The sequence below is a fragment of the Polyodon spathula genome, chromosome 6 (genome assembly GCF_017654505.1).
Source record: "Polyodon spathula isolate WHYD16114869_AA chromosome 6, ASM1765450v1, whole genome shotgun sequence".
Classification (NCBI taxonomy): Eukaryota; Metazoa; Chordata; class Actinopteri; order Acipenseriformes; family Polyodontidae; genus Polyodon; species Polyodon spathula.
In genome coordinates, this window is record NC_054539.1 from 4,480,010 (window position 1) to 4,506,014 (window position 26,005).

A 26,005-nucleotide genomic window follows, 5' to 3' on the forward strand; every position below is an offset into this window, starting at 1 on the left:
AGCTTCACAATCAGATTTAATCCTAAATGGACATCATAGAAAACTGTTTTTTTTTCTGTACAAGATTTAACTATAATGCAAAAAAACAAGATGAAAACACAAAACAAACAAACCTTGGCATTTCCAGTTCTCCACTTGAATGGCGCTGCAGCTTGACCAGCTCTGGTTGGAGGATGATGTCCAGTATATAAAATACGAAGGCCTTCTCCTCTGATGTTGGAACGTGCCAGTGGATGTTTAAGTTCCATAGATCACCTGGTGTACCCCAGTCCTGTAAATATGATTTAAAAAAAAAAAGTCACAAATTACAAACTAGCTGTACCCTTCACAACAACTCATGCAGTCTTCTATTTAAAATAAGGGCGTTGGGGTTTGAACTTCATACACTTGCCAGTATGCCCAAGAGGAAGTGTTTATATACAAGATTTTATTACAACTAATGCAGTAAAAAAAGGAGTTGGCAGAAACTGTTCTATTCCAACACTTTAACTCTTTGTGGTCCTATGTAATAGCCCCTGCACCAGAGAGATAACACGGACATAAGCAAGTCAAGACAAGACAGCTGCTTCTGCATTCAACGCTCAAAGAATCACAGACATTTGCAGAGCTTTCTGTTTTAGTAATAAAATAATGACTTGGATCGCATTATTAAGGAGTTTGGTGATAAAATGAGTGATCAGGAGATCATTTATCAGTATGCATGACAATGAAGAGGTATGTGATAAATGCAGCGAACAAGGAGTGGGGCGGGGCTGGAGATGCAGTACTGAGTGTCCTGTTGCTATGCAGTGCTTTTTAAACCTGTTTTACTGTGAAACAAAAAACAACTTTTAAAAACAGCACGTGTAAAATAAACAGTACGTATGAAAATAAACTGGACCTGATGAGTCTGACAGGCGCTGAATAAATGGACCACAAAGGGTTAAAATGGAAAGGAAGATGAAAAATGCCATGTTAAAAGGCAGAAGCCAGGCACTCTGACCATGAGTTGGAATGGGGGTATCATACCTTGATGGGAAAATACTCAGAGAGAGGCTTGTTGAAGCCTCCAGGGACGCTGCAGTACTCAGTGGGGTAGATGAGAGAGGAAGATCGAAGCAGATGGTGCAGCAGGTTACAGGAAAGCATGTAGCCTTGTTTACACTTCAAGTGGAGTGTCTGCTGCAGAATCTTCACACACTGCTCCCTGTATGGCAACAACTTGTCACCATCAACACGGGTGATCTGAAAGGGAAGGAAAAATATTTCTACAATTCCCATAGTTCATTTCCTTTTATAGCGTGGATTGTGTATGGCCACTTTATAGGACCACTTTTTTTATTACCTCAGACAGAAGCTGAAGGTTCCACAGCAGCTCCTTGTCCAGCTCCTCTTCACGCAAAACATCATCGTCTTTAAAAAAAAAAAAAAAATAAGAAACAGGCATTTGTGTTTTAAAAATAAAACAATACTGCTAGTGTAACCATTTCAAAGGTATTCACTGCATTTAACTATTTAGGCAACAAGACTCTGATTAAAGGATATTACTGTCTGGTGGTTGAACACATCTGGAAGGTTCTGTACAACACTGCCTTTAAATGTGATTTTAAAACATTTCTCTCTAACTTAGTTCTTCACCTTTTCTAAAATTGCATTTAAAATTGTTAGGACAGGGCTTCAAAACCCCTACTAAGCACAAGTCCTCCCTATAAAAAAAATCCTTTAATGTTATTCCCACAATTTTTCTAGTACACATATTGGGTTGGACAGAACTGTAAATGGGAAACTTACTGACTGTGAGCTGAGTTATTGCATTGCAGCAGTGTGGCACAAAAAGCTTCAAAGACTCTGCTGGATGACACTGAAACAGAAAACAGGGTGATACTCATATACATTAAGCAGTTACCATACACATTCTTTTATCTTTGCATATAATGGAGAGAGAAGCTGGCAATGCGAATGCCCTCTTTCATTCTCATTCAATTGTGTTTGAGAAATTACAGTATCCTCACCTTAGAAGCGGCTCTGCACATGTCAGCCACCATTCTTCCAGCAACCCGAGTCTCAAAGATATTTGTAGTGGCAAAGTTAAAGACCTTTTCTAGGGCCACCTAAAACAAAAAAAAAAAAAAAAGAAAGAAAAAAAGAAAATCAAACATGGATCTGGTTAGGAGAGAGAAAGTTAAAAGTTCTTAAATCAGAAGTTTGTCTCGTCCGTTAGAGCCTGGCCTGATGTTTACGATTATGCAAATCAGACACAAGGAAGAATATTGTGGGATATAATTAGACTTGTACGTGTCGCTTTTAATAATAACTACCACACAACTATTGTTTTACAAAACAAAATACATTATTTATCAAACAGAAAACTATATAAATTATGTCCCGAATGCATATAATTTTAATAAATTATTTTACTTTGAAAAAATAACTTGTGTCACTTTGGTCTACTTACAGTACAACCAGTTTATGTTCAAAGAAAGTTTAGGCATGACTAATTCAATTCAGAAATACTATAACAGTGTATGGATTTAAAGCAGCCTACATAATAAACAAACAATTTGTCTTAAATATAGCAATTATTATTATTATTTAAATCCAGGACACTGAACCAGACATGATCCAGTCGAAATGTTTGTGAAGTCTTCCTTTTAGACTTAAAGCTGTATATGCACTTCTGGATACCTTGTTTGGTTTGCAGGACCCCGTTATGAAAAGAAATAAGGAAATAGCAATCAGTCTTACATTACCATTACCACAGTGTGGGGCTTTCGCTGTGCCACGTTAACAGCAATGTATACTGTTCTACAGTAGGTACTAGGGAAACGTGTGTATTTCTGTGTGTGTTTATGAACCTTGAAGATGTCTTTGGAGCACTGCGTGAGGATGGTGCTGAAGGTGGAAGACAGTCCCAGCTCCACTAGGCTTTCCAGGTGAGTCATCTTTTCGGTTTCTGTCTCCTCTCTCGTCTGCTCAAGTGTACTGCTTTCAATAAGGGCAAAACACCTGCAGCAAAATAAGTCAGATAAGCCCTTAACTTACTGTGCCCTTTTTGCAGTAGCAAACACTATACAAACCACTTTCCAAGATTCAAAAACTTAACTTGTGCTGGCTTTGACCATTACCCATTGTTAACTCAGAAACTCGTTGATATGGAGGTCAGCCAACTTCAACTCAAATAGCATAAGCATTGGACCCCCTCCAAAAACATACCTGTCCATAAATTGCAGTACAAAGTCTTCAAACTCCGCACTGACTGAGCACAGCTCCCGCTCCACCTGAAACAGTACATAAATATTGTAATTACCAGGGCGCTCAAATCAGTCTTCCCATTAAAACGTTCTACTTAAACAACATTCTCTCCTCTCCAGCTGAAAACATATGTGTATAAAAAAGCAGCTTTGCAAACCACAAAAAATAAGTTTAAATTGTGAGTCGATTCACTGGAAGTAATGAAGGTATAAAACAGAGACTAACAGAAGTAGATTGGAGTAAAATAGAGAAAACACCCACAGAAGAAGGATGGTTGTTCTTCAAAAATGTAGTACTAGAGGCACAAAACAATTATATCCCTAAAGTAGACAAATCTAAATGTAAAACTAAATTGCCAAAATGGTTTAATAGATCAATTAAAAAAAATATTCAGCGAAAAAAGGCACTTTACAGAGCATTAAAAAAGGACCAAAAAGAAAGTACGCAGAAAGAGTACACAGAACTGCAAACGCAAGTCAAAAAGGAAGTTAGAAAGGCCAAGAGAGAAATAGAAATAAACATTGCTAAGGGAGCTAAAACCAATTCCAAAATGTTTTTCCAATATTACAACAGCAAGAGAACATTCAAAGAGGAGATTAAATGTTTAAGAGATACAAATGGCAAAATCGTAGATGAAGAAAAAAAAATAGCAAATATGTTAAATGATTACTTTTCACAAGTTTTTACAAAGGAAGATACTGACAACATGCCCCACATGTCATCCAGTTCCTGTCCAGTTTTAAATAACTTTAGCATAACTGAGGCAGAAGTGTTAAAGGGACTAGGAGCTCTTAAAATAAACAAATCCCCTGGGCCGGATGAGATCCTCCCAGTAGTACTCAAAGAAATGAAAGAAGTAATTTACAAACCGCTAACCAAGATCATGCAGCAGTCTCTTGACACAGGGGTGGTACCGACAGACTGGAAAATTGCAAACGTAATACCGATCCACAAAAAGGGAAACAAAACTGAACCAGGTAACTACAGACCAGTAAGCCTGACTTCTATTATATGCAAACTTATGGAAACTATAATAAGATCCAAAATGGAAAAATTACCTATATGGTAGGAAACTTGCTTGATTTTTTTGAGGATGCAACATCCATAATGGATAATTGCAAAGCATATGACATGGTTTATTTAGATTTCCAGAAAGCTTTTGACAAAGTCCCGCACAAAAGATTAATTCTCAAACTGAACGCAGTTGGGATTCAAGGAAACACATGTACATGGATTAGGGAGTGGTTAACATGTAGAAAACAGAAAGTACTGATTAGAGGAAAAACCTCAGAATGGAGTGTGGTAACCAGCGGTGTACCACAGGGATCAGTATTAGGTCCTCTGCTATTCCTAATCTACATTAATGATTTAGATTCTGGTATAGTAAGCAAACTTGTTAAATTTGCAGACGACACAAAAGTAGGAGGAGTGGCAAACACTGTTGCAGCAGCAAAGGTCATTCAAAATGATCTAGACAAGATTCAGAACTGGGCAGACACATGGCAAATGACATTTAATAGAGAAAAGTGTAAGGTACTGCACGCAGGAAATAAAAATGTACATTATAAATATCATATGGGAGATATTGAAATTGGAGAAGGAATCTATGAAAAAGACCTAGGAGTTTTTGTTGACTCAGAAATGTCTTCATCTAGACAATGTGGGGAAGCTATAAAAAAGGCTAACAAGATGTTCGGATACATTGTGAAAAGTGTTGAATTTAAATCAAGGGAAGTAATGTTAAAACTGTACAATGCACTAGTAAGACCTCATATATTGTGTTCAGTTCTGGTCACCTCGCTATAAAAAAGATATTGCTGCTCTAGAAAGAGTGCAAAGAAGAGCGACCAGAATTATTCCGGGCTTAAAAGGCATGTCATATGCAGACAGGCTAAAAGAATTGAATCTGTTCAGTCTTGAACAAAGAAGACTACGTGGCGACCTAATTCAAGCATTCAAAATTCTAAAAGGTATTGACAGTGTCGACCCAAGGGACTTTTTCAGCCTGAAAAAAGAAACAAGGACCAGGGGTCACAAATGGAGTTTAGAAAAAGGGGCATTCAGAACAGAAAATAGGAGACACTTTTTTACACAGAGAATTGTGAGGGTCTGGAATCAACTCCCCAGTAATGTTGTTGAAGCTGACACCCTGGGATCCTTCAAGAAGCTGCTTGATGAGATTTTGGGATCAATAAGCTACTAACAACCAAACGAGCAAGATGGGCCGAATGGCCTCCTCTCGTTTGTAAACTTTCTTATGTTCTTATGTTCTTATGTTCTAAAATGGCTGTTAAATGGGTCAGTTTTAAAAAGTTAAGTTATATGGAATGTGATAATAAACAATTACATTATTCTTTATTAAAAACAAATCATGTCAGTCAGTTATCTACCCTGCACTAGTTAGGGTAGTTTTTATGAAGATAAACAAAGCATCCGTAGGGCTACAGTGTAAAGGAACCTTTGCCAAAATGGTTTGTAAGGGTGAAGTAAAATTGAAAAGTAGAAAAAAGGAGACGTGCTGTAAACTGGAGTATGACATGTTTTTTCAAGTACTTACTTCTGTGAGGTCATCTCTTTCATGAACAGCTGATGAACAGTCTACCAAAGGCACAAGAGTAGAAAATGTTGCAATGAACTGGAATGTTATCTGCATGGAGGGGAGAAAGAAAATAACATTTAACTGGCTTGTTCCACCACAGCAGGGTACAAGGACAAACACTATATTATTAGTATTACATTGCTAATGCATATCCATTAAAAAAGGCACATACCATGCACTTGCTGAAGTCATTTGGATCCACACCAGGCAGTGCTCTCATCAGCAACGGCAGCATGTGCTTTGGGCCTTCAGGAAACCTCTTGCCTCCAGAAACCAGGCTGCGAGCCACTCCGATCACACAGCTCAGGGTGGCTGTGAGCTGGTGAGGTTCTGTCAGAGTCTCCATTGCAGGATAGGTTCTGGAAGAGCCATGCACACAAAATGATGCGAGTTCCAACAGGTTTCACAGTATGTATGTCAGGATATACAGATATCTGTTATGTATGCATGTCAGTGGATGCGAGAATCAACTATCACTCTACTCACTGGAAGTTATACTAAACAGAGAACTCACTTCTCTAGTACCGGTGGGATTACAAGTTCAGGTCTCATCAGTGCCAGGTTCTGCAAAGCCTGGGCTGCATCCAAGCTGCCTGTTTTACTGAACATTGCCAGCAGCACAGGCTGCTTCATGCTCTCCACAAAGTCTGTAATGTCCTGGTCAGTGAGCTTGTGGCTGTCAGGGACTGGCGTTAACCATGTCTGCTTCTTGTATCGCTCTCGGTGTAGTCTTCTTACCACACTGGCCGGCAAGCGCTGCACAAGCTTCATTAGCTTCATCTGCCAAAGCAAATACAGCAATGTGCCTATTAACCACAGTAATATTGTGCATTTACTGAATTCTTCACCTTATAGACATAATTCTATATGCTGGTACATTAGCCAGTTGCAAGTGCATATGTGATATGCAAATTAATGCAATTTCTGTAAAGCAGTGCAGGTCATACTATTGTAAAATAGCATAATGGCCACAGAACCTTTTTCAAAATGTCTTAGCTTAAACACTGGTAGCTTGAAGCCCAAGAGCAGCTGAATAATATCTGCTTATATAAGACAGCTGGCAAGACAGAATTAAACAGAATTTTAATGTTTAATTTTTTATATATAAAGTCAGACGGTCAATTTGGTCTTGATTGGAAGAAACATTTTATCAATAATAATTTGTCTTGAAATGTACTTGTTATACTGCTTGACATCAGTTTGTTTAGCAGCAGTAATACATTTTATATGGTCTCTACTAACTAAATTATTTGGAAACCAAATATGACTAATCCCCAGCCAGTCCCTTGACAAGCATCAGTTATATTCCAGATGTCATGCAAGTGCTAACTAGGCCTATTATCAGAAAATAAATGGCACACACTGTACTGTACAGAACTATTTAATATCTTTTTTTTTATAGAGGAATTGTATTAAACAATATAACAGTATACAACAGCTGATTTAAACAAAAAACAATCAAACACAAGATTTTTTGACAACCAACTGCTTTGCCCTAGTCTTCAGCCACAGTACAGTCTTGACCATTCACTTACCAGCCACCTGCCATTGTTAGAAGGATGAAAGAAAGATGTGATGCTGTTGAACAAGCCACTTAGCTGTTTTTGGGTTTGCTTGCTTGGTCCACCCTAAGAAAAACAAATGCAATGTTAAAAGCATAAGATGCTTCTCAAACTCTTAACTTAATTGAAAAATTACTGGTCTTCTACCCATTAACCACAACAGATACAGTGCATTTCATATGACTGACAAATGAGTGATAAAAATGCAACACAACAACATTTTGAAAAAACTATTACAACAGCACATAGTTAAGACATTTAGCCACCTCCAGAATTAATATTCTAGACTTTGATTTCTATTGACCTCCAACGCTTATGAATTTAACAAATGCACTCTAAATTATATACAAATCTGTTTTTGTAAATCGGAAGATTCCAGTACTTGTGTTTAGAGAAGCAAGTTTCAGCAGCAGCACTACACAGTAGGAGGGAAACATTTTCTATCAATTATTTAGGAAAGAAGAAAAAAAACCTTTGTTATACTGGTAAGACTTTAAAGAAGCACCTATAGCATGGATACATAAAAACAGATCTTAATTTAAAATACATTCAATTCACATGGAGCATTGTATCTCTAAAAATAATTATTTGGAAATTGGATTATTAATAACAAAAAGTGTTTCTTACCAGCATTGATGAGACCCATAGCACTATGTGGCCTATATCATAAGCATTTGTCAAGTATCTTGGAACTAAAACTTGGCTGCTTCCTACAGGAAGGTTCAAGCTTCTAAGAATCCGAGTAAATATCTATTAAAAGACAAAAAGCATATTGATAATGTTAACTGGTATTCTAAATAATGCAGCAGTGAAAACAAGTCTTACTTCCCAAACTCCAAACTACAACTTTAAAATGTGAACCATTTTTTAAGAGCACAGAAATCTAAATTTGTATGAATCCTCAACTACTTGTGATGTAGACTACTAGGTCAATGTGATCTTGGTGGGGATTATAAACACATGCTTGTTTTCCAGACATTATAAGAGGTAGATTCTACTACCTACCAAACCAGTTCTCTGAAGATATATGCTTCATAAAACTATACACACTGCACACATGCCGACACATCTCCATAATATCCCAGTCATTTCGAATAATTAGCTGTGTTTGAGTGAACATGGATTTCTGCATATTTGAACAGCAATAAGACTTGGATTGAATAAAGTGTTATTATATTTCTATATACGTTTTTGACTAACAGATTTTTTTTTCCTTTTTTTCTGATAAATAAATGTGGCGACAGGTGAGGGATAAAAGACAAGATCAATATGAATGCCCATTGCAGGTTATTAATACCACCATTAATCTATTGATGTTTAACATCGGGTATCTACCTACAGTGCCTATAGAAAGTCTACACTCCCTCAAAATTTTCACCTTTTGTTGCCTTATGGCCTGGAATTAAAATGCATTTTGTTTTGTTTTTTCATTTCAATTGAAAAAAAACATTCTAGACATTTGTAGAAAATTAATAATAAAAACTGAAATAGCTTGGTTAGATAAGTGTCCACCCCCCATGTAATAGCAATCCTAAATTAGCTCAGGTGTAACCAATCACCTTCAAAATCACACACCAAGTTAAGTGGCCTCCACCTGTGTTAACTTGTACTGATTCACACGATTTCAGGAAAAATTCAGCAGCTTGTGTAGGTTCCCTCTGCTGGGTAGTGCATTTCAAAGCAAAGACTCAATCATGAGCACCAAGGCGCTTTCAAAAGAACTCTGGGACAAAGTTGCTGAAAGGCACAGATCAGGGGATGGATATAAAAAAATATCAAAGGCCTTGAATATCCCTAGGAGCACGGTCAAGATGATTATTAAGAAGTGGAAGGTGTATGGCAAATTTGCAAGAGCTACAGGAGTTTATGGCCAAGACTGGTCAAAGTGTGCATGTGACAATATCCCAATCACTCCACAAATCAGGCCTGTATGGTAGGGTGGCAAGAAGGAAGCCATTACTCAAGAAAGACAACTTTGAATCCCATTTGAAGTATGCAAAAAAAACACTCAGGAGATTCTGTAGCCATGTGGCAAAAAGTTTTGTCGTCTGACGAAACGAAAATGGAACTTTTTGGTCTAAATGCGAAGTGTTGTTCGGCACAAACCCAACACAGTGCATCACCCAAAGAACACCATCCCTACTGTGAAGCATGGTGGTGGCAGTATCATGTTATGGGGATGTTTCTCATCGGCAGGGACTGGGGCACTTGTCAGGACAGAAGGGAAAATGAATGGAGCAAAGTACAGAGAAGTCCTTTTGGAAAACCTGCTGCCCTCTGCAAGAAAGCTGACACTGGGACGGAAGTTCACCTTTCAGCATGAAAACGACCCAAAGCACACAGCCAAAGCTACATTGGAATGGCTAAGGAACAAAAAGGTAAATGCCCTTGAGTGGCCCAGTGAGAGCCCGACCTAAATCCAATCAAAAATTTGTGGCATGACTTGAAGATTGCTGTCCATCAATGCTCCCCAAGGAACTTGACAGAGCTTGAACAGTTTTGTAAAGAAGAATGCTCAAATATTGCCAAATCTAGGTGTGCACGGTTGGTAGAGACCTATCCCAATAAACTCACAGCTGTAATTGCCAAGTAATAACTCAGGGGGGGTGGAGACTTATCTAATCATGATCGTTCAGTTTTGTATTTTTAATATATAATTTTTTTCTCAATAAAAACTTTTTTCCCCTTAACAGTATAGACTATAGCATGTAGAAAAGTGGAAAAAAATTAAATGCATGAAACTCTGAGGCACTGAAACAACAAAATGTGAAAACAAGTTCAAGTGGGTGTAGACTTTCTATAGGCACTGTATCTATCATCTATCTATCTATATAAAGCACTATTAGATGATTTATAATTAAGGCAAGTAGTGAGGTACATAATTAAACACAAAAAAACAAAGTTTTACTTGACGGTACAAGCTGACAATTCCAAAACAAAGTAGTGAAATTACCAGGTAAGGCTCGCCACTGCGCCCTTACCTGACCCATGTTCTGACAAGGCTTTCCAGCACACACTGCTTAACTGGTACAGTACCGGTAGGTGGGTTCACTTCAGACAACATGTGTAGTCAGGTGAGGTCTAAAACCAGAACCATGGTTGTTTACATGTTGTCATAGAATGACATGTGAATTGGAAAAGCTAATTAGAACAGTTGGATTATTAACACATCTGGAGTGAGACAAGTTATTTATTGTGTACTTTTCCAAGTGTACAAATATTTACAACTGTCATAACCATTTTAGCTTTTTTCTTTTTTTCTGGGGGGGGGGGATTTTTTGGTTTGGTTTATGAAGGACACAAAAACATGTGTTTGATATGGTGGAAAATAAATTTGATGTATATGTGGCATAGCAATGTACGGAACCTCTAAAGGTACATGTTGTAAAAACTATCTCGTGCACACGACTTACTATATCTTGTGCTGACGAGATAGTAAGTCGTGTGCACGAGATAGTAGCCCCCCTTTTTAGAAAAACACTTAAGCACTGCATTTACTTTTTTTTGTTCAAATGCAACTACCTTAATGTATTCACAACTATACTGTATGCACTGTGCACCACAGTTCACAAGGAAGGAGGGTTCTGAACATAAATGACGAGTCAAATGCTTCAAATCCATAATAGCTTGTGAGCAATTTATTATGTGATTTTTGTGTTCAGAAATAAACCCTCAAACATTTGGTAATATTAATTATCATGCACATTATACTGTTTGTAATACGTATTGTGCGCAATATACGAGAATTACAAATATATACCCTTCAAAAAAAAAAAAAAAGAAACGCATAGCAGACATTTTTTCTTCAATCTCTGTTTTATTTACACGTTTTGCTGACAGATTGTCACATTATCAGTATCGACAATGGATGACATACGCCAAAACACGTGGATATTCCCAAAATTAACAGCATTTGCTGTTGCAATATTTCCATGGCCGTCTCTATCACCAGATCTGAACCCCATTAAGTATTTGTGGGACGAGCTTGATCAACACGTGAGACGACGTCACCCCGAGCCACAGACGTTACAAGGACTTTTCCAGGCACTTGAGCAAGAGTGGGTTGCCATTCCCCGGCATGTTATCCTGGCTCTGATTCGATACATGGGCACATGTCGTCAGGTCGTCATCGATGCCAATGGTGGGCATACCAGTTACTGATTTATGTTGACCTTGAACTTTATTTGACCTCTGAAAGTGACTTTATTGAATGTCTTAATGATTTCTGTACAGGTTAAGGTCCTTGGAACACTATTTTACTATGCAAACTGCCAGAATAATGCTATAAAAAGTATACTCAAACACCTTTGCATTTATTTTATTTGAAGAGTATATACATCTTAGGTTTAAAGTGTATATATTACATATAAGCTAAATATATACTGACAAACATCTTGGTTGTAAATATTTAAGAGGTACAATTTCATTTGTTGCTACATCAACTTGTGAAGTCCCCCACTGAAGATAGCACTGTCAACCTTGGTACCTCATCAGGGAACCAGTTTGGAACCAATAAATAAATCGATAGATAAATAAATAAATAAATAAAAATAATAAAATAAAGTCATAAACATGTGATCTAAGGAATTCAAATTAAAATTACCCACAGATATTAAACTGACAAATATTTGGCCGAGCGCTGCCTGGGTAAGTGGGGCTTCGGTGGATAGGGGAATCCATGGTTCACTGCGCACCAGCGACCTCTGTGGCTGACAGGTCGTCTGCAGTTCTACAGTGGACATGCCTGATCTGTGTTGTTCTCCGGCACTATAGGTCTGGCGGCCTCGCTGTGCATACGTAGTGCGAAAAATGACGGATTGGCAGAAGCACGTTTCGGAGGACGCGTGTTCCAGCCTACGTTTCCCGAGTCGGCAGGGGGTTGCAAGAGGTGAACCGTGTTTCAAATAATAATTGGGCATTACAAAAATTGGGGAGAAAAACAGGGTAAAAAATTGGTGACTACTAAATTAAAAAAAAACAAAAAAACACTTATGAATAAACATTAATACTGTGCATACGAAGAAAAATTAATAACTCGCTAATACTTTATTTTGTCAGTTCCAAAAAAAGAACTCCTAGTTAAGGAGTACTATCCGCATGTCTGACATGGTGTTTAAACATGCAGCTGTTTCTGAGTTACTGTAGCGCAAAAAAACCTCTACTGATTAATTTGTCAAAACAATTATTTTTTTTTTTAGCAATTCTGTAACTTAAAAATTACCGCACAGATTTTCACGAAACGCAGACAAAACAATTACCTGTCACACGGACACGCAGCACATGAAATGCCGCTCCAATCCGTTTTGAAACAGCAGAGAAAACACACTCCTCAAATACAGTTTAAACAAGACTCTGCCAGTCGATCTTACATATAATGGTTGTTATAATATTTGCACTTTTGTCCAATCAATATTAAACAATTATAAAAATTTAAATAAAAAAATAACTATAATACTTACCTTATCGACATAGGGATCCCAATCTAAATACCCAATGTTATCACTGGCCAAACGTGCAAATAGGTTTACCAGATGCTGTGGAGAAAATAAATAAATAAATAAAAACACTTCATGAATTAAGCTATGTTATTTGGTTTCAATTTTAGATTTTGCATTTAGTTGGATTTATAAGAGGGGTAAAAAAATACAAAAAGCTTAGCAAATCTGAATTTTGTAAGGTTTAACTAAACCTTTTTTTATAAAAGTTTTTTTTTTTTTTTTTTGTGTTATGGTTATATATCCACACTATTAATTATTATAATATGTTAAACTGTATCACCGTATGAAACAAAAATTCATCCTTTACCTAGGCATGCTCCTTTCCAACAGTTATTTTTTAACAGCTTACAAAATACTGCTCTCCCGTTTGCTCTTGCTCTCTCTCAAATTTGACTTGGGGCTTTGCTGATTTTCAATGTATTCTTTCCTTTTGAGCAGCAGCTTACTAAATGTGCACAAGGAGAAGATGTTCAAGCTAAGGAAAATCATAGCAAAGTCAAACCTGTCCCTTGTCTATTGCTGCTTTTGGATACAAGTATCTGCATCCCACTCAATCATGACTTGTTGTCAGTTCATCTGGTCAGAAACGACCCAAACTGAAAGTGGAAAAACCTAAATTAACATGTTTCACTGTGTTCCAACTTCCAATGAAGAACCCCAGTCAAATGCATACTCCATAAGGTGAGGTGATTTATTAAAGTATTTTGTGAAGTCCTGAAAAATAAATGTTGAAAAGAAGCAAGACTGCTTTTAGTGGATCTACTATATATGTAACCAACATGTATCACTCTCTCTACCACTGTACTAAGTGTATGTATACATCTCAGGGAACTGATTGGGATTCCTAAATGAATTCACTACCCAATCTCCTAAATGGAATGAAACATTGATAATACACTGCTTGCCATCTATACTTCTCTGTATAAAACAGGTGACAATATGATGTTATACTGCAAGTACAAAACCACAACTGGACACTAATGGGGACGCTTTCGTGTTTTGCTTACAATGACTTACAATACACAGACAAAATACAAAAGAGAGAGAAGGCTAGAATAGGTAGCGAATACTGGAATGCCTCACCTGAGGCATTTATTCTTTCTAACTTCACTAATGCGTTGGTGGCAATAGTCAAAAAACAAACAGACAAACAGAACAAAAAAACTCATTAGAAAGATTTATTACACTTACTGTTAATCCACGATTTTCTGCAAAATGGTGGTTTTGCAGAAAATCAAAAGATAGTATCTCTTCATATCTGATTTCTTATTTACCTGTTTATTGGCTTAACTGTTATATACAAACTCAAATATTAAAGTCCTCAAAAATCTCTTCTTCAGGTGTACAATTATAGAAATTTAAAGAAACAGGATTGCTAAAAAGAAATGTAATACACAATGTATATCTACTTACCCCCTCCCACCCAGGAAGGTTTTGAACAGAGACCCAAAGTCCCATTAGCTCATCAAACCATAGCCTGTAAATCGAATTGCAAAAAAATAATATTATATATATATATATATAGTATATATATATATATATATATATATATATATATATATATATATATATATATATATATATATATATATATATATTTTTCTCCAATTGGAGTTTGACATGTCAGAAACGTAAAGGAGATAAAAAGAGAAAGAAAGTGCTATCATGGTTGGTCAAAAACAAAAGCTAAACATATCTCAATCTATCATATAGACACTTTACATAATTACAAATACAAAAATGTGTGAATTTATAAAGCTTAAAAAACACACAGTACTTCAAGACAAAATGTGCATAGAACACTGACTTGAATCCTTTCTGGTGAAGCGCAGGTGGCAAGGTGGTGGGCAGGAACAGTTCAAAATAACTGATGGCTTTCTGCATGGTGACGTCAAAAGGACACAGCAAAGGCCGCCACTCTCGCAGCATCTCCTTTGTAGCATCTTCTGGGAAATACCTGCATGGAGAAAACACAGCATTTTACTTTAATTTCCACAGAAAAATAAAAATAGAGTTGATTAAATAAGTTATTTCAAAATGGATAACCAGTACCATGTACTGTAACTATGGACCAAATTTCACTAACACATATACAGTATTAATACTTGCCAGACAAAGTTGGAAGGTCTTAATGTTAAATGTACTGTATACTTAATGACTGTATTGATCTGGCACAGAAGCAAACGCAAAGAGAGACATCTTAAAATTGCTTAATGAGATGAACTATGTACTATATGTGCGTGACAAGCAAAAAGGAACTAAACAATGAATATAAAATATGAGGGTTGGAAATAGGTGCCCTCATGTTAACTACTTCAGGTTTTAGAACATCTTCCTATCTGGCTCGCCTAATTAAGCTCTAGGCTGACTAAAACTCTACATAACCACTTGCAATTTACTTACTTACAATCAGTAAAAGTACTAGCCACATTTTATTTTTTACAGTAAATACTGCATGCTGGGTGTTTTGGTTCTAGGGCAAAAATACATTTTTCATGGAATGCACCATGAGTTTTACTGATGAGTCTAGCATCAATAAACCCATTGTTTAGGATGCTAAGTGAAAATCCAAATATCTATTCAAACAGGGATAAATTAGTTTGTTACATGGTTGTACATGCTGTCAATAAAAAAAAAAAAAAGCCAGATCTTAAACGGATTGCAGAAATTGAGGATGCCCCCTTAATGATCCTGTTGCGTTGCTAATTGAGATAGAGATGCTTTAAAAGGGATTGTTTATAGTCCCTGTACAGCATTCTGGTCAGTTTCAGGGAACATCATTTATATACTTACGGTCTACAGCTTTTGACCAGGGTTTTCAAAATGTTTTCAACAGAGCTAGAGGGGAAGAAAAACATAAAAACACACATGATGATACTGTACTGTTGTTAGTCGATGGGCACAAGTGCCTGATTCAATTAGACACCATCTGTGTCCATCATAGCATAATCTAGCACTTCCATTCAATTCTAATCCCTGGGATTGATGCTTCACTGAACTCTCACTGACTGAATTTGAACCAGAGATGCCCCCCCCCCCAAAACAATATCCCTCAAAGATAAACATATACTTATTCTACTTTTAGCTATATTCACATATTTGCAAATATGAGAAATTATGTAAGCGTTAAGGCCTCTACACAATGGATACGACAAGCGAATGTTCCGTATGACACACTGCACCACAACAAAAAAAAAAAAAACTTGATACATGCCGTTCACACTGCCCGTGATGCAACGGGTGACACTGAAACCATGTGAAAACAATAGGATTGGTGTCTATTTTTTATGATTTTGTCATGCAGCACCTAATAAACTGACCAACGATGAACAGCTTCCTTTGCGCACCTTCAGTAAACAATGGCAGAAGAAAATAAGATTCTTGCAGTATCAAAACACCCAGAGCTGTACAACAAAGGACACAAAAATAATAAAGACACCGCAATGAGGGAGAACATCTGGCAGTCCATTTCCAGGGGACTGGATATAGCTGGTGTGTATGATTCGTTTACTGAAATAAGTATTCTGAAAACTATTACCTATTCAATATTTTTATTATCTGTATATACTGCGTGCCTGTCTCCACTGCTGTGAAAGATAGTGTCCAGGCAAAAGTACCATTTTAACGCAGGTCAAATCGCATCGCGTCCGGTGTGTGGAGACCTCAGAATATTTATGAACTACTGTCTCTCAAGGCTGGCAGAAATTAAATAACAAAATAACTCATTCTGATTTGGCTCTGGGTTATTTTACCTCATACAAACTAGCAGTACGGGTACTTCAATTTTATGGACTTACCAAATGCATGACCTGTAATCTTAAACAAAAAAATATTATTTCCAATATTTATTTATATATATATATAATTGCATAGTTTACATGTCAAACATAAACAAACCTAACTTACATCAACTCTGTAAGTGTGTGCATAGCCATTCAAATTACACTGGAATATAAATGGACATATAGTAAATTTCCTTAAATACTACACAGCAAACCCGTGGACTTCAAATTCTAGTGCTAGCCAACAAAAATATGCAGTATGGCTAATTTGACATGTAAGCTTGGTTCTTTTTGGTTCTTATTTTTAACTATTTGAGTTTTATGTAAATCAGTTTTTTTTGTTTTCGGGTTTTCGCTATTTATATACTGTATGAAATTATTTGGTTACTTTCCAAAATGCTTGACCATTATTTTTGTAACTCGACAGTACTTAAACACTTAACTTGGGCCTTCATTCCTTTGCTGTTTTCCATAACTAAATCGTTATGGTCACTGGCGTATTCTTCTGGGGTTTTTGTGTGTAGGCATTTTTTTTTACATTTCGCCCTAATTTGCAATTCTGTTTTAAAACTCTGTATCTTAACTGTAATACAGCTTTAAATCCAGAGATCAAGCCTCCATTCCTGGTTGTAATCTCATTTTAAATCTAGCAAGTGGAGTCTCCAATTAAAATGCAGCCATGTGCTGCCACTCAGTAGCTGGGGTGGGTTTAATATATTCAGAGTGAATCAATGACATACAAGCCAGGAAGAAGGGACACTGTCCAGCAGCACTGGGTAAAAATTTTTTATTATTTTTTTTTTTTTTTAAATGGGAAAGGAGTGGTCAACGTGAATTGAGTATCCATTCCCACTACGTTTCGGTGTCTATGGGCTACATACAGATGTCATTTGAGATATCTATCTGTCTGTCTGTCTGTCTGTCTGTCTACCAGTTTAAACCGGAAATCAGAAGCCCTAATTATATATTATATACTAATTATATTATATAGTACCTTAGCCTTACAAGCTTTGGTATTTGTCCACTCAAACACGTTAATTACTCCTTGCATGGAGTAGAATTACAATGAAGCAACATTGCAGGGATTCGATTCCCTCAAAGGTTTCTGTGGGGACCATTTAATGAGAGCTCTAGCTCCTCCATGCTCACTTCTGAACCACATTCTTTTAAAAGCTAGTTTTGGTAAGTTACATTCAAGCAGTCACAAAACACTGGATTATACAAGCCTGTTCAATGTAGATGTAAACGTTCACTTTGTCTCTGATGAAACCAATTCTTCCTGCCAGAAAACAATACAATTCACTTCCTGTGTTACATGTAACAGGACCCAACCTGAGCATTACACTCATGTTCTATGCTGCCCATAGAAAACCAATAGGATCCCATTACCTAGAACATTGGTAGTCTATGGGGAGAGGAAATCAAGCACTTCCATCAAACGAACAGTATGTGTTTTGGAAAGATTATAAAGAAGATTTAAGTCGTAGTTAAACTGAGCTGTTCGTATGAAGTTGTATGTAGTTTTTAAGCGCTTGCGCGCTATTTTTAATAATCACGAGAACATATAGTAACCAAACATAAAATAACACCTAGCTCTAATCGAGCACTAACTACACAAAAACGATTACCCTACCTACCACTGAACAGCTAGGCTGTTTATCGGTTAAACAAACCACACACCAAGGTTCACACACAGTACCTTTTTGACGGTTGCACAAACTCACAACCGGGCTCTTTACACTACAGCTTCGAGCACACTGGCTGCTTTCTTTAAATACCCTGAACCTGGCTGTAATTTACAATTAACACCAGGTGCAGGGGATAACTAATAATAAAACAATTAAAACCATTAACAAACAATTAAACACCCAAGTGTGTATTCTCACGTGTCTTTTGGCAGGGAAACTTAACCCCTTCCCTGCCGATTACAGTAGTTATTGTTGTTGAACATATTGCTCTAGAATGGAAGGATTTTCCACCCCTTGGACTGCCATGGATGTAGATATGTGTTTTTATAGCAGTGGCTCTCAAAAGTATTCACCCACCTTGGACTTTTCCACATTTTACTGCTTTACAACATGGAATCAAAATGGATTTAAATTAGGAGATTTTGCCATTGATTAACACAAAAAAGTCCATAATGTCAAAGTGAAAAATAAAATCTACAAATTGTTCTAAATTAATTACAAATATAAAACAGAAAATAAATCATTACATAAGTATTCACCCCCTTTGCTATGACACACCTAAATAAGCTCTGGTGCAACCATTGTCTTTAGAAGTCACATAAATAGTTGAATGGAGTCCACCTGTGTGCAATTAAGGTATTTCACATGATTTCATGTTAAATACACCTGTGTCTGGGAGGTCCCACAGTTGGTTAGTTTCCTAACAAATACTACATCAAGACGAAGGAACATTCACAGCAAATCCGGAATAAGGTTCTTCAAAGCACCAATCACGGGTATGATTTAAGAACATTTCCAAGGCATTGACTATCCCCCAGAGCACAGTAAAGTCCATTATTAAAAAATTGAGAGAATATGGCACAACTGTGAATCTGCCTAGAACAGGCCAGTGATTTCAATGATGACCCCTAATTTTGGAGAGTACCAAACCATTTCTGCTGGTACTCGCGTGAGAACATAATGATAAAAGTTTTGTATTATGTGTATACTGTTATTTAAATGGTCTAATTGTGGCAGTTGTATGTTGTATGTATGACATGCTATACAAATGTACTGTGGTTTGTTCTTTTTCTCTGCTATGTACTATACAGTGCTTTCTAATACTTTTTAATAAAAAGTGCTATATAAATGCAATAAATAAATAAATGTGAACCCGTGTGTATTACTTGTATTTATTTACATTATATACACAAATATTATATATATATATATATATATATATATATATATATATATATTATTATATTTTTTTTTTTTTTTTTTTTTTTTTTTTTTTTTTTTGGAAAGCCACAGTAAAAATTCTTGCAAACAAATCTGTGTCTAGGGCAAGCCATGGCACATTTCTCTAAACCACAAGCCTGTATCATCACCAACACATGAAGGGAACCTCCCAAGGGTTTAGTACAGCCAAGTTGGACTGACCCAGTAGCAACATTTGAAATGCTTTAACATATTTGGTTATAAAGTCCATGTCTACATACATGGTTTACTTTATTAGAAAAAAAGTACCAAACAAAACTCACTTCAAATATTTAAACCAACCATATGACAATGTAAAGTTATACAATCTGACCATGTTATGCACTTGTATCAAAACTAACTCAACCAATGCAACACAGCACATTCAGGGCCATATTTAACTTAACCTTCAACAGGAACGATCATTTTGAAGCAAATGTTATGGATATTTTAGAACACTGATCATTATTTTATAATTTAATATTCTGAAAAGTAGTATTTCAATATTTTCAGCATAAATGTAATTTCTAATTTACTTCCAAATAGTTTTTACACAGATTTCCACCTTACTGAAACAGTAGCTTCATTAGGAAAATATTTTAATACTCAAAGCAGTTAGCAGTGTGCAAATTTCTCAGAAACTACCCCAGTTTCGGGCCACTTTAAAACACAATAAAATAAATAAATGAACAAATAATTACAACTGCAGTGCGACATTCTCAAATATGGGCGTTATGTTAACATTTGTTTTATTAGGAGGGAAATTGTTATAGCTGAGTGGGGTCTGCTGCGTTTTTAGGCATTAGGAATGCATGCAAAAAAACACAGACTTTCCCCAAGAAGTGAAAATTATCCTTACCAACTATGTAAAATATTTAGCACAAAGGTTTTAAGGGCAGATGAAACTGGTCGGTTGGAAATTAATTTGAAAGAAAAAAAAACATAAAATAGCATGGGGGGGGGGGGGGCATAGCTTGTGTCTGTGATTAAAACCAAGAATATACAATTTAATAAATAAATAGAAACCACTAAACAGTGTTTAATAAGCACAAAATACTGACAGCTTGTCACCGTCTGTGAATTTGTTATGTATAATAACTTGAAATTAAAACACAATGTTCTGAAAACACCATACGAGAACAGATCGCACTGTACATCCACAGCATGAAGGGGGTGGAGAATGTTGCCTTATCTTTTTATCAATTCAGTACATACTGTATTTATAGGATACATAAAGGGTGCATTTCTTAAAGAGTGTCTTAATGGAAAGAGGCACGGGGAGTAAAGACACCTGAGAGCACCCACCACAAGGCAGAAAATAAGGACACACATACATAGACAGAATTTTTACGAGAATCGTAGTTTTGTTGCCAAAATACTACAAAACAAACCAGTACTTTAGCCCATTGAGAATTACACACACACATTTTGCAATGCTGTCTTTTCAATGAGACAATGTAAACAATCTGCTTGCAGCAAACATTAGAAGTTGCTTATTTTATATGGAACAAAATATTTAAACAAACCAGCATGCTTCAGAATGCATCAACTGATTTAATCTAAGAAAGTGTTAGAACAACAGCATGCACTTCACATACTTAGGAAACCAATTGAGCCCAAGGTGTTCCGTTTTAGAGTAGAGGATTCTCTCCAACAATTCATATAGGGGCAACCAAGGCAATTCCAAATCTTCTCTTGAAAGAAGTTCTTTTTTCCTTCAAAAAAAAGTGTACAGTAATGAGTACATTTATGAAGATTACACTACAAATCATGCTTCACACACCTGGTAAACCGTGTCCATTGCTGGATTAAGCATATGTGCTGTCCCTATATACTGCATATTGGTTTTGTGGCTGGTAAAAATAAAAAGATTCTAAGGTCCTGGTGATTCGTCTCCTTGTCCTTCAGTTAATCTACAAACCCTGGCATCGAGCTGCAGAACAAGCTAAATAGTCAAACCCTTAAAGAGCAGGTAACAGGGTTCTGAAAAAATACACCATTACACGTTCCCACGTGTTGCTACAACTGTTTAAATAAGGTACTTGTAATTTTTCTTTTCATTGTTAATATCCTGATAACAGTTTACACTTATAACTTTGTTTCAAAGCTCTTTTCAAAATGGCCGCTCCAGAGCACCGACAGTGTAAGGATTATTGTCCATATTGTCAAACAGATAGCACGGCAATAACAATCCATGATGTGGTACAGAACAGAAAAGTCAAACTTTTTTTTTTTTTTTAATCCTGCAGTGATTTAAAGGACAGATCTCAAACCCCTGTTACTAGAGCTGCCATTTTGAAAAGAGCTTTGAAACAGACTTTAAAGTTAAGTGTAAACTGTTGTGAGGATGTTGACAATGAAAATAAATTACAAGAACAATCTACTTTAATGCTGACTCATAAAAAGGAAAAAAAAAAAACTGACTCAACCGTAATTGAAACAGACCAATAAATTTAGAGAAATGGGGCATATTGCTCAATATGCTTTGTGTGTCAGGAGTCTGAAGAGTAAATGTAACTCAATCCAGGATATACAGTATGTACCTTAATACAGTTTGTTATTTTCGATTACTATATCATCACTTTATTTAAAGCTGCAGTTTGGAAAGAGGTTTGATTGTTTATTTTCTCCACAAGATTACAGCTGAGAGCTGTCAACCTCAATGGAATGTGTTTAGTTCATCTGTATTTCATCAGCATTTCATGTGTACCTGTTATGTGTAACTGATGTTTTTTTCTGCTTAGATCACTGTTTGCCATGCTTCAAAGCAGACTTTCAGAAGTGAGGGGGAAGCATATCAGTGTTGCACCAGCTTCAGAGCACAATGCTTCACCTACGAGCTTCAGTGCAACACAATCAGCATTTTTCTGAACTGTTTATTGCTTGATAACTTTTAGAAGCATGACAAATAATTATTTAAGAATAAGCAATACAGAATCATACAGACCACACAATAGAATATTGAACAAGTAAGACATTTAAAATTAGGAACATGGATGACATTTAAGAATATACAAAATATAAAGTTAAATGTAAGGCACTTCAAAATAGACCGGAACTACTTAACAATGAGGTTCCATTACCGATATGTCCAAAAGCACTGTGTACAAATACAGTACCATGAATTATACTCAGTGCTTTCAGTAATCCTTACCTTCTAAATGAATCAGCCTAAATGTTTTATAGACTTCTGAACATACACTCACACTCCTGTGCATGCTCCACAGCAACATTCAAGGATTTAGGGTGTTGGAACTACAGTCAGTCGTTCTGGATTAGATTGTAGGTGACATGACATGCTCTTCCTCATCTGTCAAGTAGCCTACCCTCCGGGACATTAAATTATACTTACTTTAGCAAACTGATCAACAGACGTGCAAATCCTTGCATCATACTAATCTCCAGTTTAGGAATGGTCACTAGCTCATACAGCAACTTAATGAACAGTACATGATCCTCTTTGCTGAACTTTCTTCCATATAGTCGTATGTACCTGCAAGAAGAAACAATAAGTAAGGACAAGCAATTCCTACATTTGCTATAGGGTTTACCGTACTTGGATATACTTTGGAAAATTAGAAAGTTAGCTTAACCCATATTAAAAACACCCACAAGATGTTCAATTTAAATTTTGTGAAATGATTCCCTCCAAAAAGTGTGATTGAATTGAAATGTGTTATTACAGGTTGCTTTTTACACCAAATTATGTTTACAGTGCAACCACAACACTGCACAAAATTGATCATTTAATTAACAAGGGTACAAAACATGTTGCAATGAAATGAGCCTGTGCAGTAATTCCCTTGCATTTATAGAAGGGATTCCGATTCTCTCCAATAACAGCTGTGGCACAAGTGGTTAGTTTTCATGGGGAAGAGGAAAATGGAGCCTTCAGTTGCCAAGTAAAATGTAAGCCTTGATGATAATGTATTCCACAGTTTTGCTTTGCTCAATGCCTCGACAATATATAGATTTGCTAAATTAAACAGGGAAACATTGTCTTTTTAAAAAGAAAACCATCATGCTGCAAAGGAGACCACGGTGGATTATTTGGAGCTGAAGAATAATAAAGTGTGAGACTGGAATGTTGGTGGAGAAGCTAGGCACAGAAAATGGAAAATATGAATGATTCCATTGGCTGGCTAGAAAGATGGCATTTATTTAATTAGTGTAGAGCTCGCTCAGGCACCAGCGAATCTATAGGGTGAGTGAAGCAGGGGTCTGCTCGGTGCTGCTCATGAACTTTAGAGTTTTTAACTTGTCGTATAACTGCATACTAAAATCAGAGAAGCACAATCTTTCTGCATTACTTAGAAGTATAAATATTCTGGTAAACAAATAAAAATCACAATACTCAGACTGACAGTTTATTTTATTTCCCTTTTAAACAACCATTTCAGAATGGTAAAAACTGGTAAAATGTAATCGTCACATTAGTCGAAAATACACATTTAAGTGTAACTGAAGACATACCACATGCATTTTTTTTTTTCAAGTTTATTCATCATGAGACTTCACTTCATGTCCCTGCTGAAACTTAACATGGCGGTTGTACCAACGAAGAAAAAAAAAAGGCAATGTTTCAGTGCGACAGAGCTAAAAGAAATCTGATTATCTATGAGGATGATGTGATAGTATTATTAAAGTTTTGCTGCAATTCGCATTATCATGTACGAGTCAATGCCATAATACCATAAACACATAGAGAATAAGAAAGCAAGTTAGACGACAACAATGACAAAGCACTACATTCTATGCTGAAAATCTAAGATCTAAGGTACTGCGCTCAAGGCGGAGCTTTGCCAGAGCACAGGAGGTACTTGCGAACAGGTGAATCGTGCAAAGACCCAGCTCACACCTTCACAGACAGCCTCCTACCAGGGAGTGTGCTTGGACTCGAGGCCCATGCTGTCTACTCTTCAGACGACAGAGTGTGGAGAATAGCCTTCTGTTTGGAGCTGATTCAGATCAACAGAGCGCTTACAGTAGTGACGAACCACAGACTTCTGGGCTTGATGGCAGCAGCTTCCCAGACCCTTCCATTGGGTCTAATCTGCATGTGCCCTCTCCAAGTCTGGTTCAACAGCTGGGTTTTTCAACCCACATTGAACCGTGGCCACCTAGTGACAGTGTCTTCATAACAGAAGCTGGAGACACGCTGATGCATACCTTGACACACCATATGCCTTTCCATCACTCGCAAAGCTCTCGCGGTGAATGGAGAAAATCAGGCAGGACAGGGCCAAGGTGCTCATGGTAGCCCCTTTTTGGCCCAGGAGGCTCCGGTTTTCAGCCTGATGCAGCTCCTGAGCAACCAACCGTGGAGACTGTCCAAACACCACTATCTGCTCAATCAGGCATGGGGGACCTTATGGCATCCCAACCCATCAAACCTACAGCTCAGGGTTGGGCCCCTGAATGGCTGCATTTAAGCCATCTGGGTCTCTCCAGTAGGGTCACCGACACCCCGCAAAATGCTAGAGCAGCGTCTACACATTCCCAGTAGGGGTAGAAGTGGGGCGTCTTTCAGACGTGGTGCCTGTCTCTGGGTTTTGACCTCACGACCTGCCACATGGCAGTTATACTCCAATTTTTGCAGGACCTGTGTTGACAAGAGGAAATCAACCTCTAAGTTAACCCTTTGCTGTCCATTTATTCAGCGCCTGTCAGGCTCATTAGGTCCAATTTATTTTCACACAGTGGTTTAAAAGTATTTTTTCACAGTCCATCTAAAAATGTCTGTGATATTCCTGTGCTTGACTTCTTTTTGATGATGTCCGACAAGGGTTAAAGGTCTATCTGGCAGATATTGCAGCTTGCCATGTCATGACTTACTCACTTACTGGTGAGCCAATTTCTTAAAAGGAGCTTGGTAGCCTATAAAGGATATTATTCCTCACTGGAGGCCTAACATGGTGCTTGATGCACTTATGAAGTCTCCATTTGAGCCTTTGCATTCAGCTGAGCTGAAAGCTTTAATCGCTCAAAGCGGCTTTCTTGCTTGCAATCACCTCCGCAAAGCAGGCAAGTGAGATGCAGGCATTTTCAATTGTGAAAGCCTGCTTCGTTTTTGCAGAAGACAGGACAAAGGTTACGGTTCATACCAGTCAGGCTTTTTAGCTGAAAAATATCTCGGCATCCATACGCTCTGCCATGCGTGGGCACTAGTGTACTCTGTCGATAGGACAAAAAGTTTGAGGCAGTCCGAACAGTTTTTTTTCTGTTATGGAGAGAAATCCCATGGTCGAGCCCTGTCTAAACAGAGGCTCGGCAAATGGATAATGGACATAGTCAAGACTGCCTATGAGCGCCAGAAAAGCTCACTGTCCATTCCACCAGAGGCATGGCAACTTCGTGGGCTTTATTCCAGGGTGCATGTGTCAAAGACATTTGCAATTTAGCGGTG

At 37.1% G+C, this 26,005-nt stretch overlaps 1 protein-coding gene across 2 annotated transcripts in view; it reads right to left on the minus strand.

Annotated features, from left to right (window-relative positions):
* Positions 1-26,005, minus strand: part of LOC121316710 (proteasome activator complex subunit 4-like) — a 54,967-nt gene that overhangs the window by 24,210 nt on the left and 4,752 nt on the right. For both annotated transcript variants that reach the window (XM_041251806.1, XM_041251805.1), the window contains exons 2-19: positions 22,952-23,092; positions 21,198-21,314; positions 15,684-15,728; positions 14,698-14,847; positions 14,304-14,367; positions 12,852-12,926; positions 8,020-8,142; positions 7,366-7,458; positions 6,345-6,610; positions 6,003-6,189; positions 5,789-5,878; positions 3,193-3,257; positions 2,835-2,985; positions 1,992-2,090; positions 1,771-1,840; positions 1,325-1,392; positions 1,009-1,224; positions 114-271 (exon numbers count right to left, since the gene is read on the minus strand). In XM_041251806.1, coding sequence (XP_041107740.1) covers positions 114-271; positions 1,009-1,224; positions 1,325-1,392; positions 1,771-1,840; positions 1,992-2,090; positions 2,835-2,985; positions 3,193-3,257; positions 5,789-5,878; positions 6,003-6,189; positions 6,345-6,610; positions 7,366-7,458; positions 8,020-8,142; positions 12,852-12,926; positions 14,304-14,367; positions 14,698-14,847; positions 15,684-15,728; positions 21,198-21,314; positions 22,952-23,092 — 2,178 coding nt within the window. The remainder of the gene's footprint in view (positions 1-113; positions 272-1,008; positions 1,225-1,324; positions 1,393-1,770; positions 1,841-1,991; positions 2,091-2,834; positions 2,986-3,192; positions 3,258-5,788; positions 5,879-6,002; positions 6,190-6,344; positions 6,611-7,365; positions 7,459-8,019; positions 8,143-12,851; positions 12,927-14,303; positions 14,368-14,697; positions 14,848-15,683; positions 15,729-21,197; positions 21,315-22,951; positions 23,093-26,005) is intronic.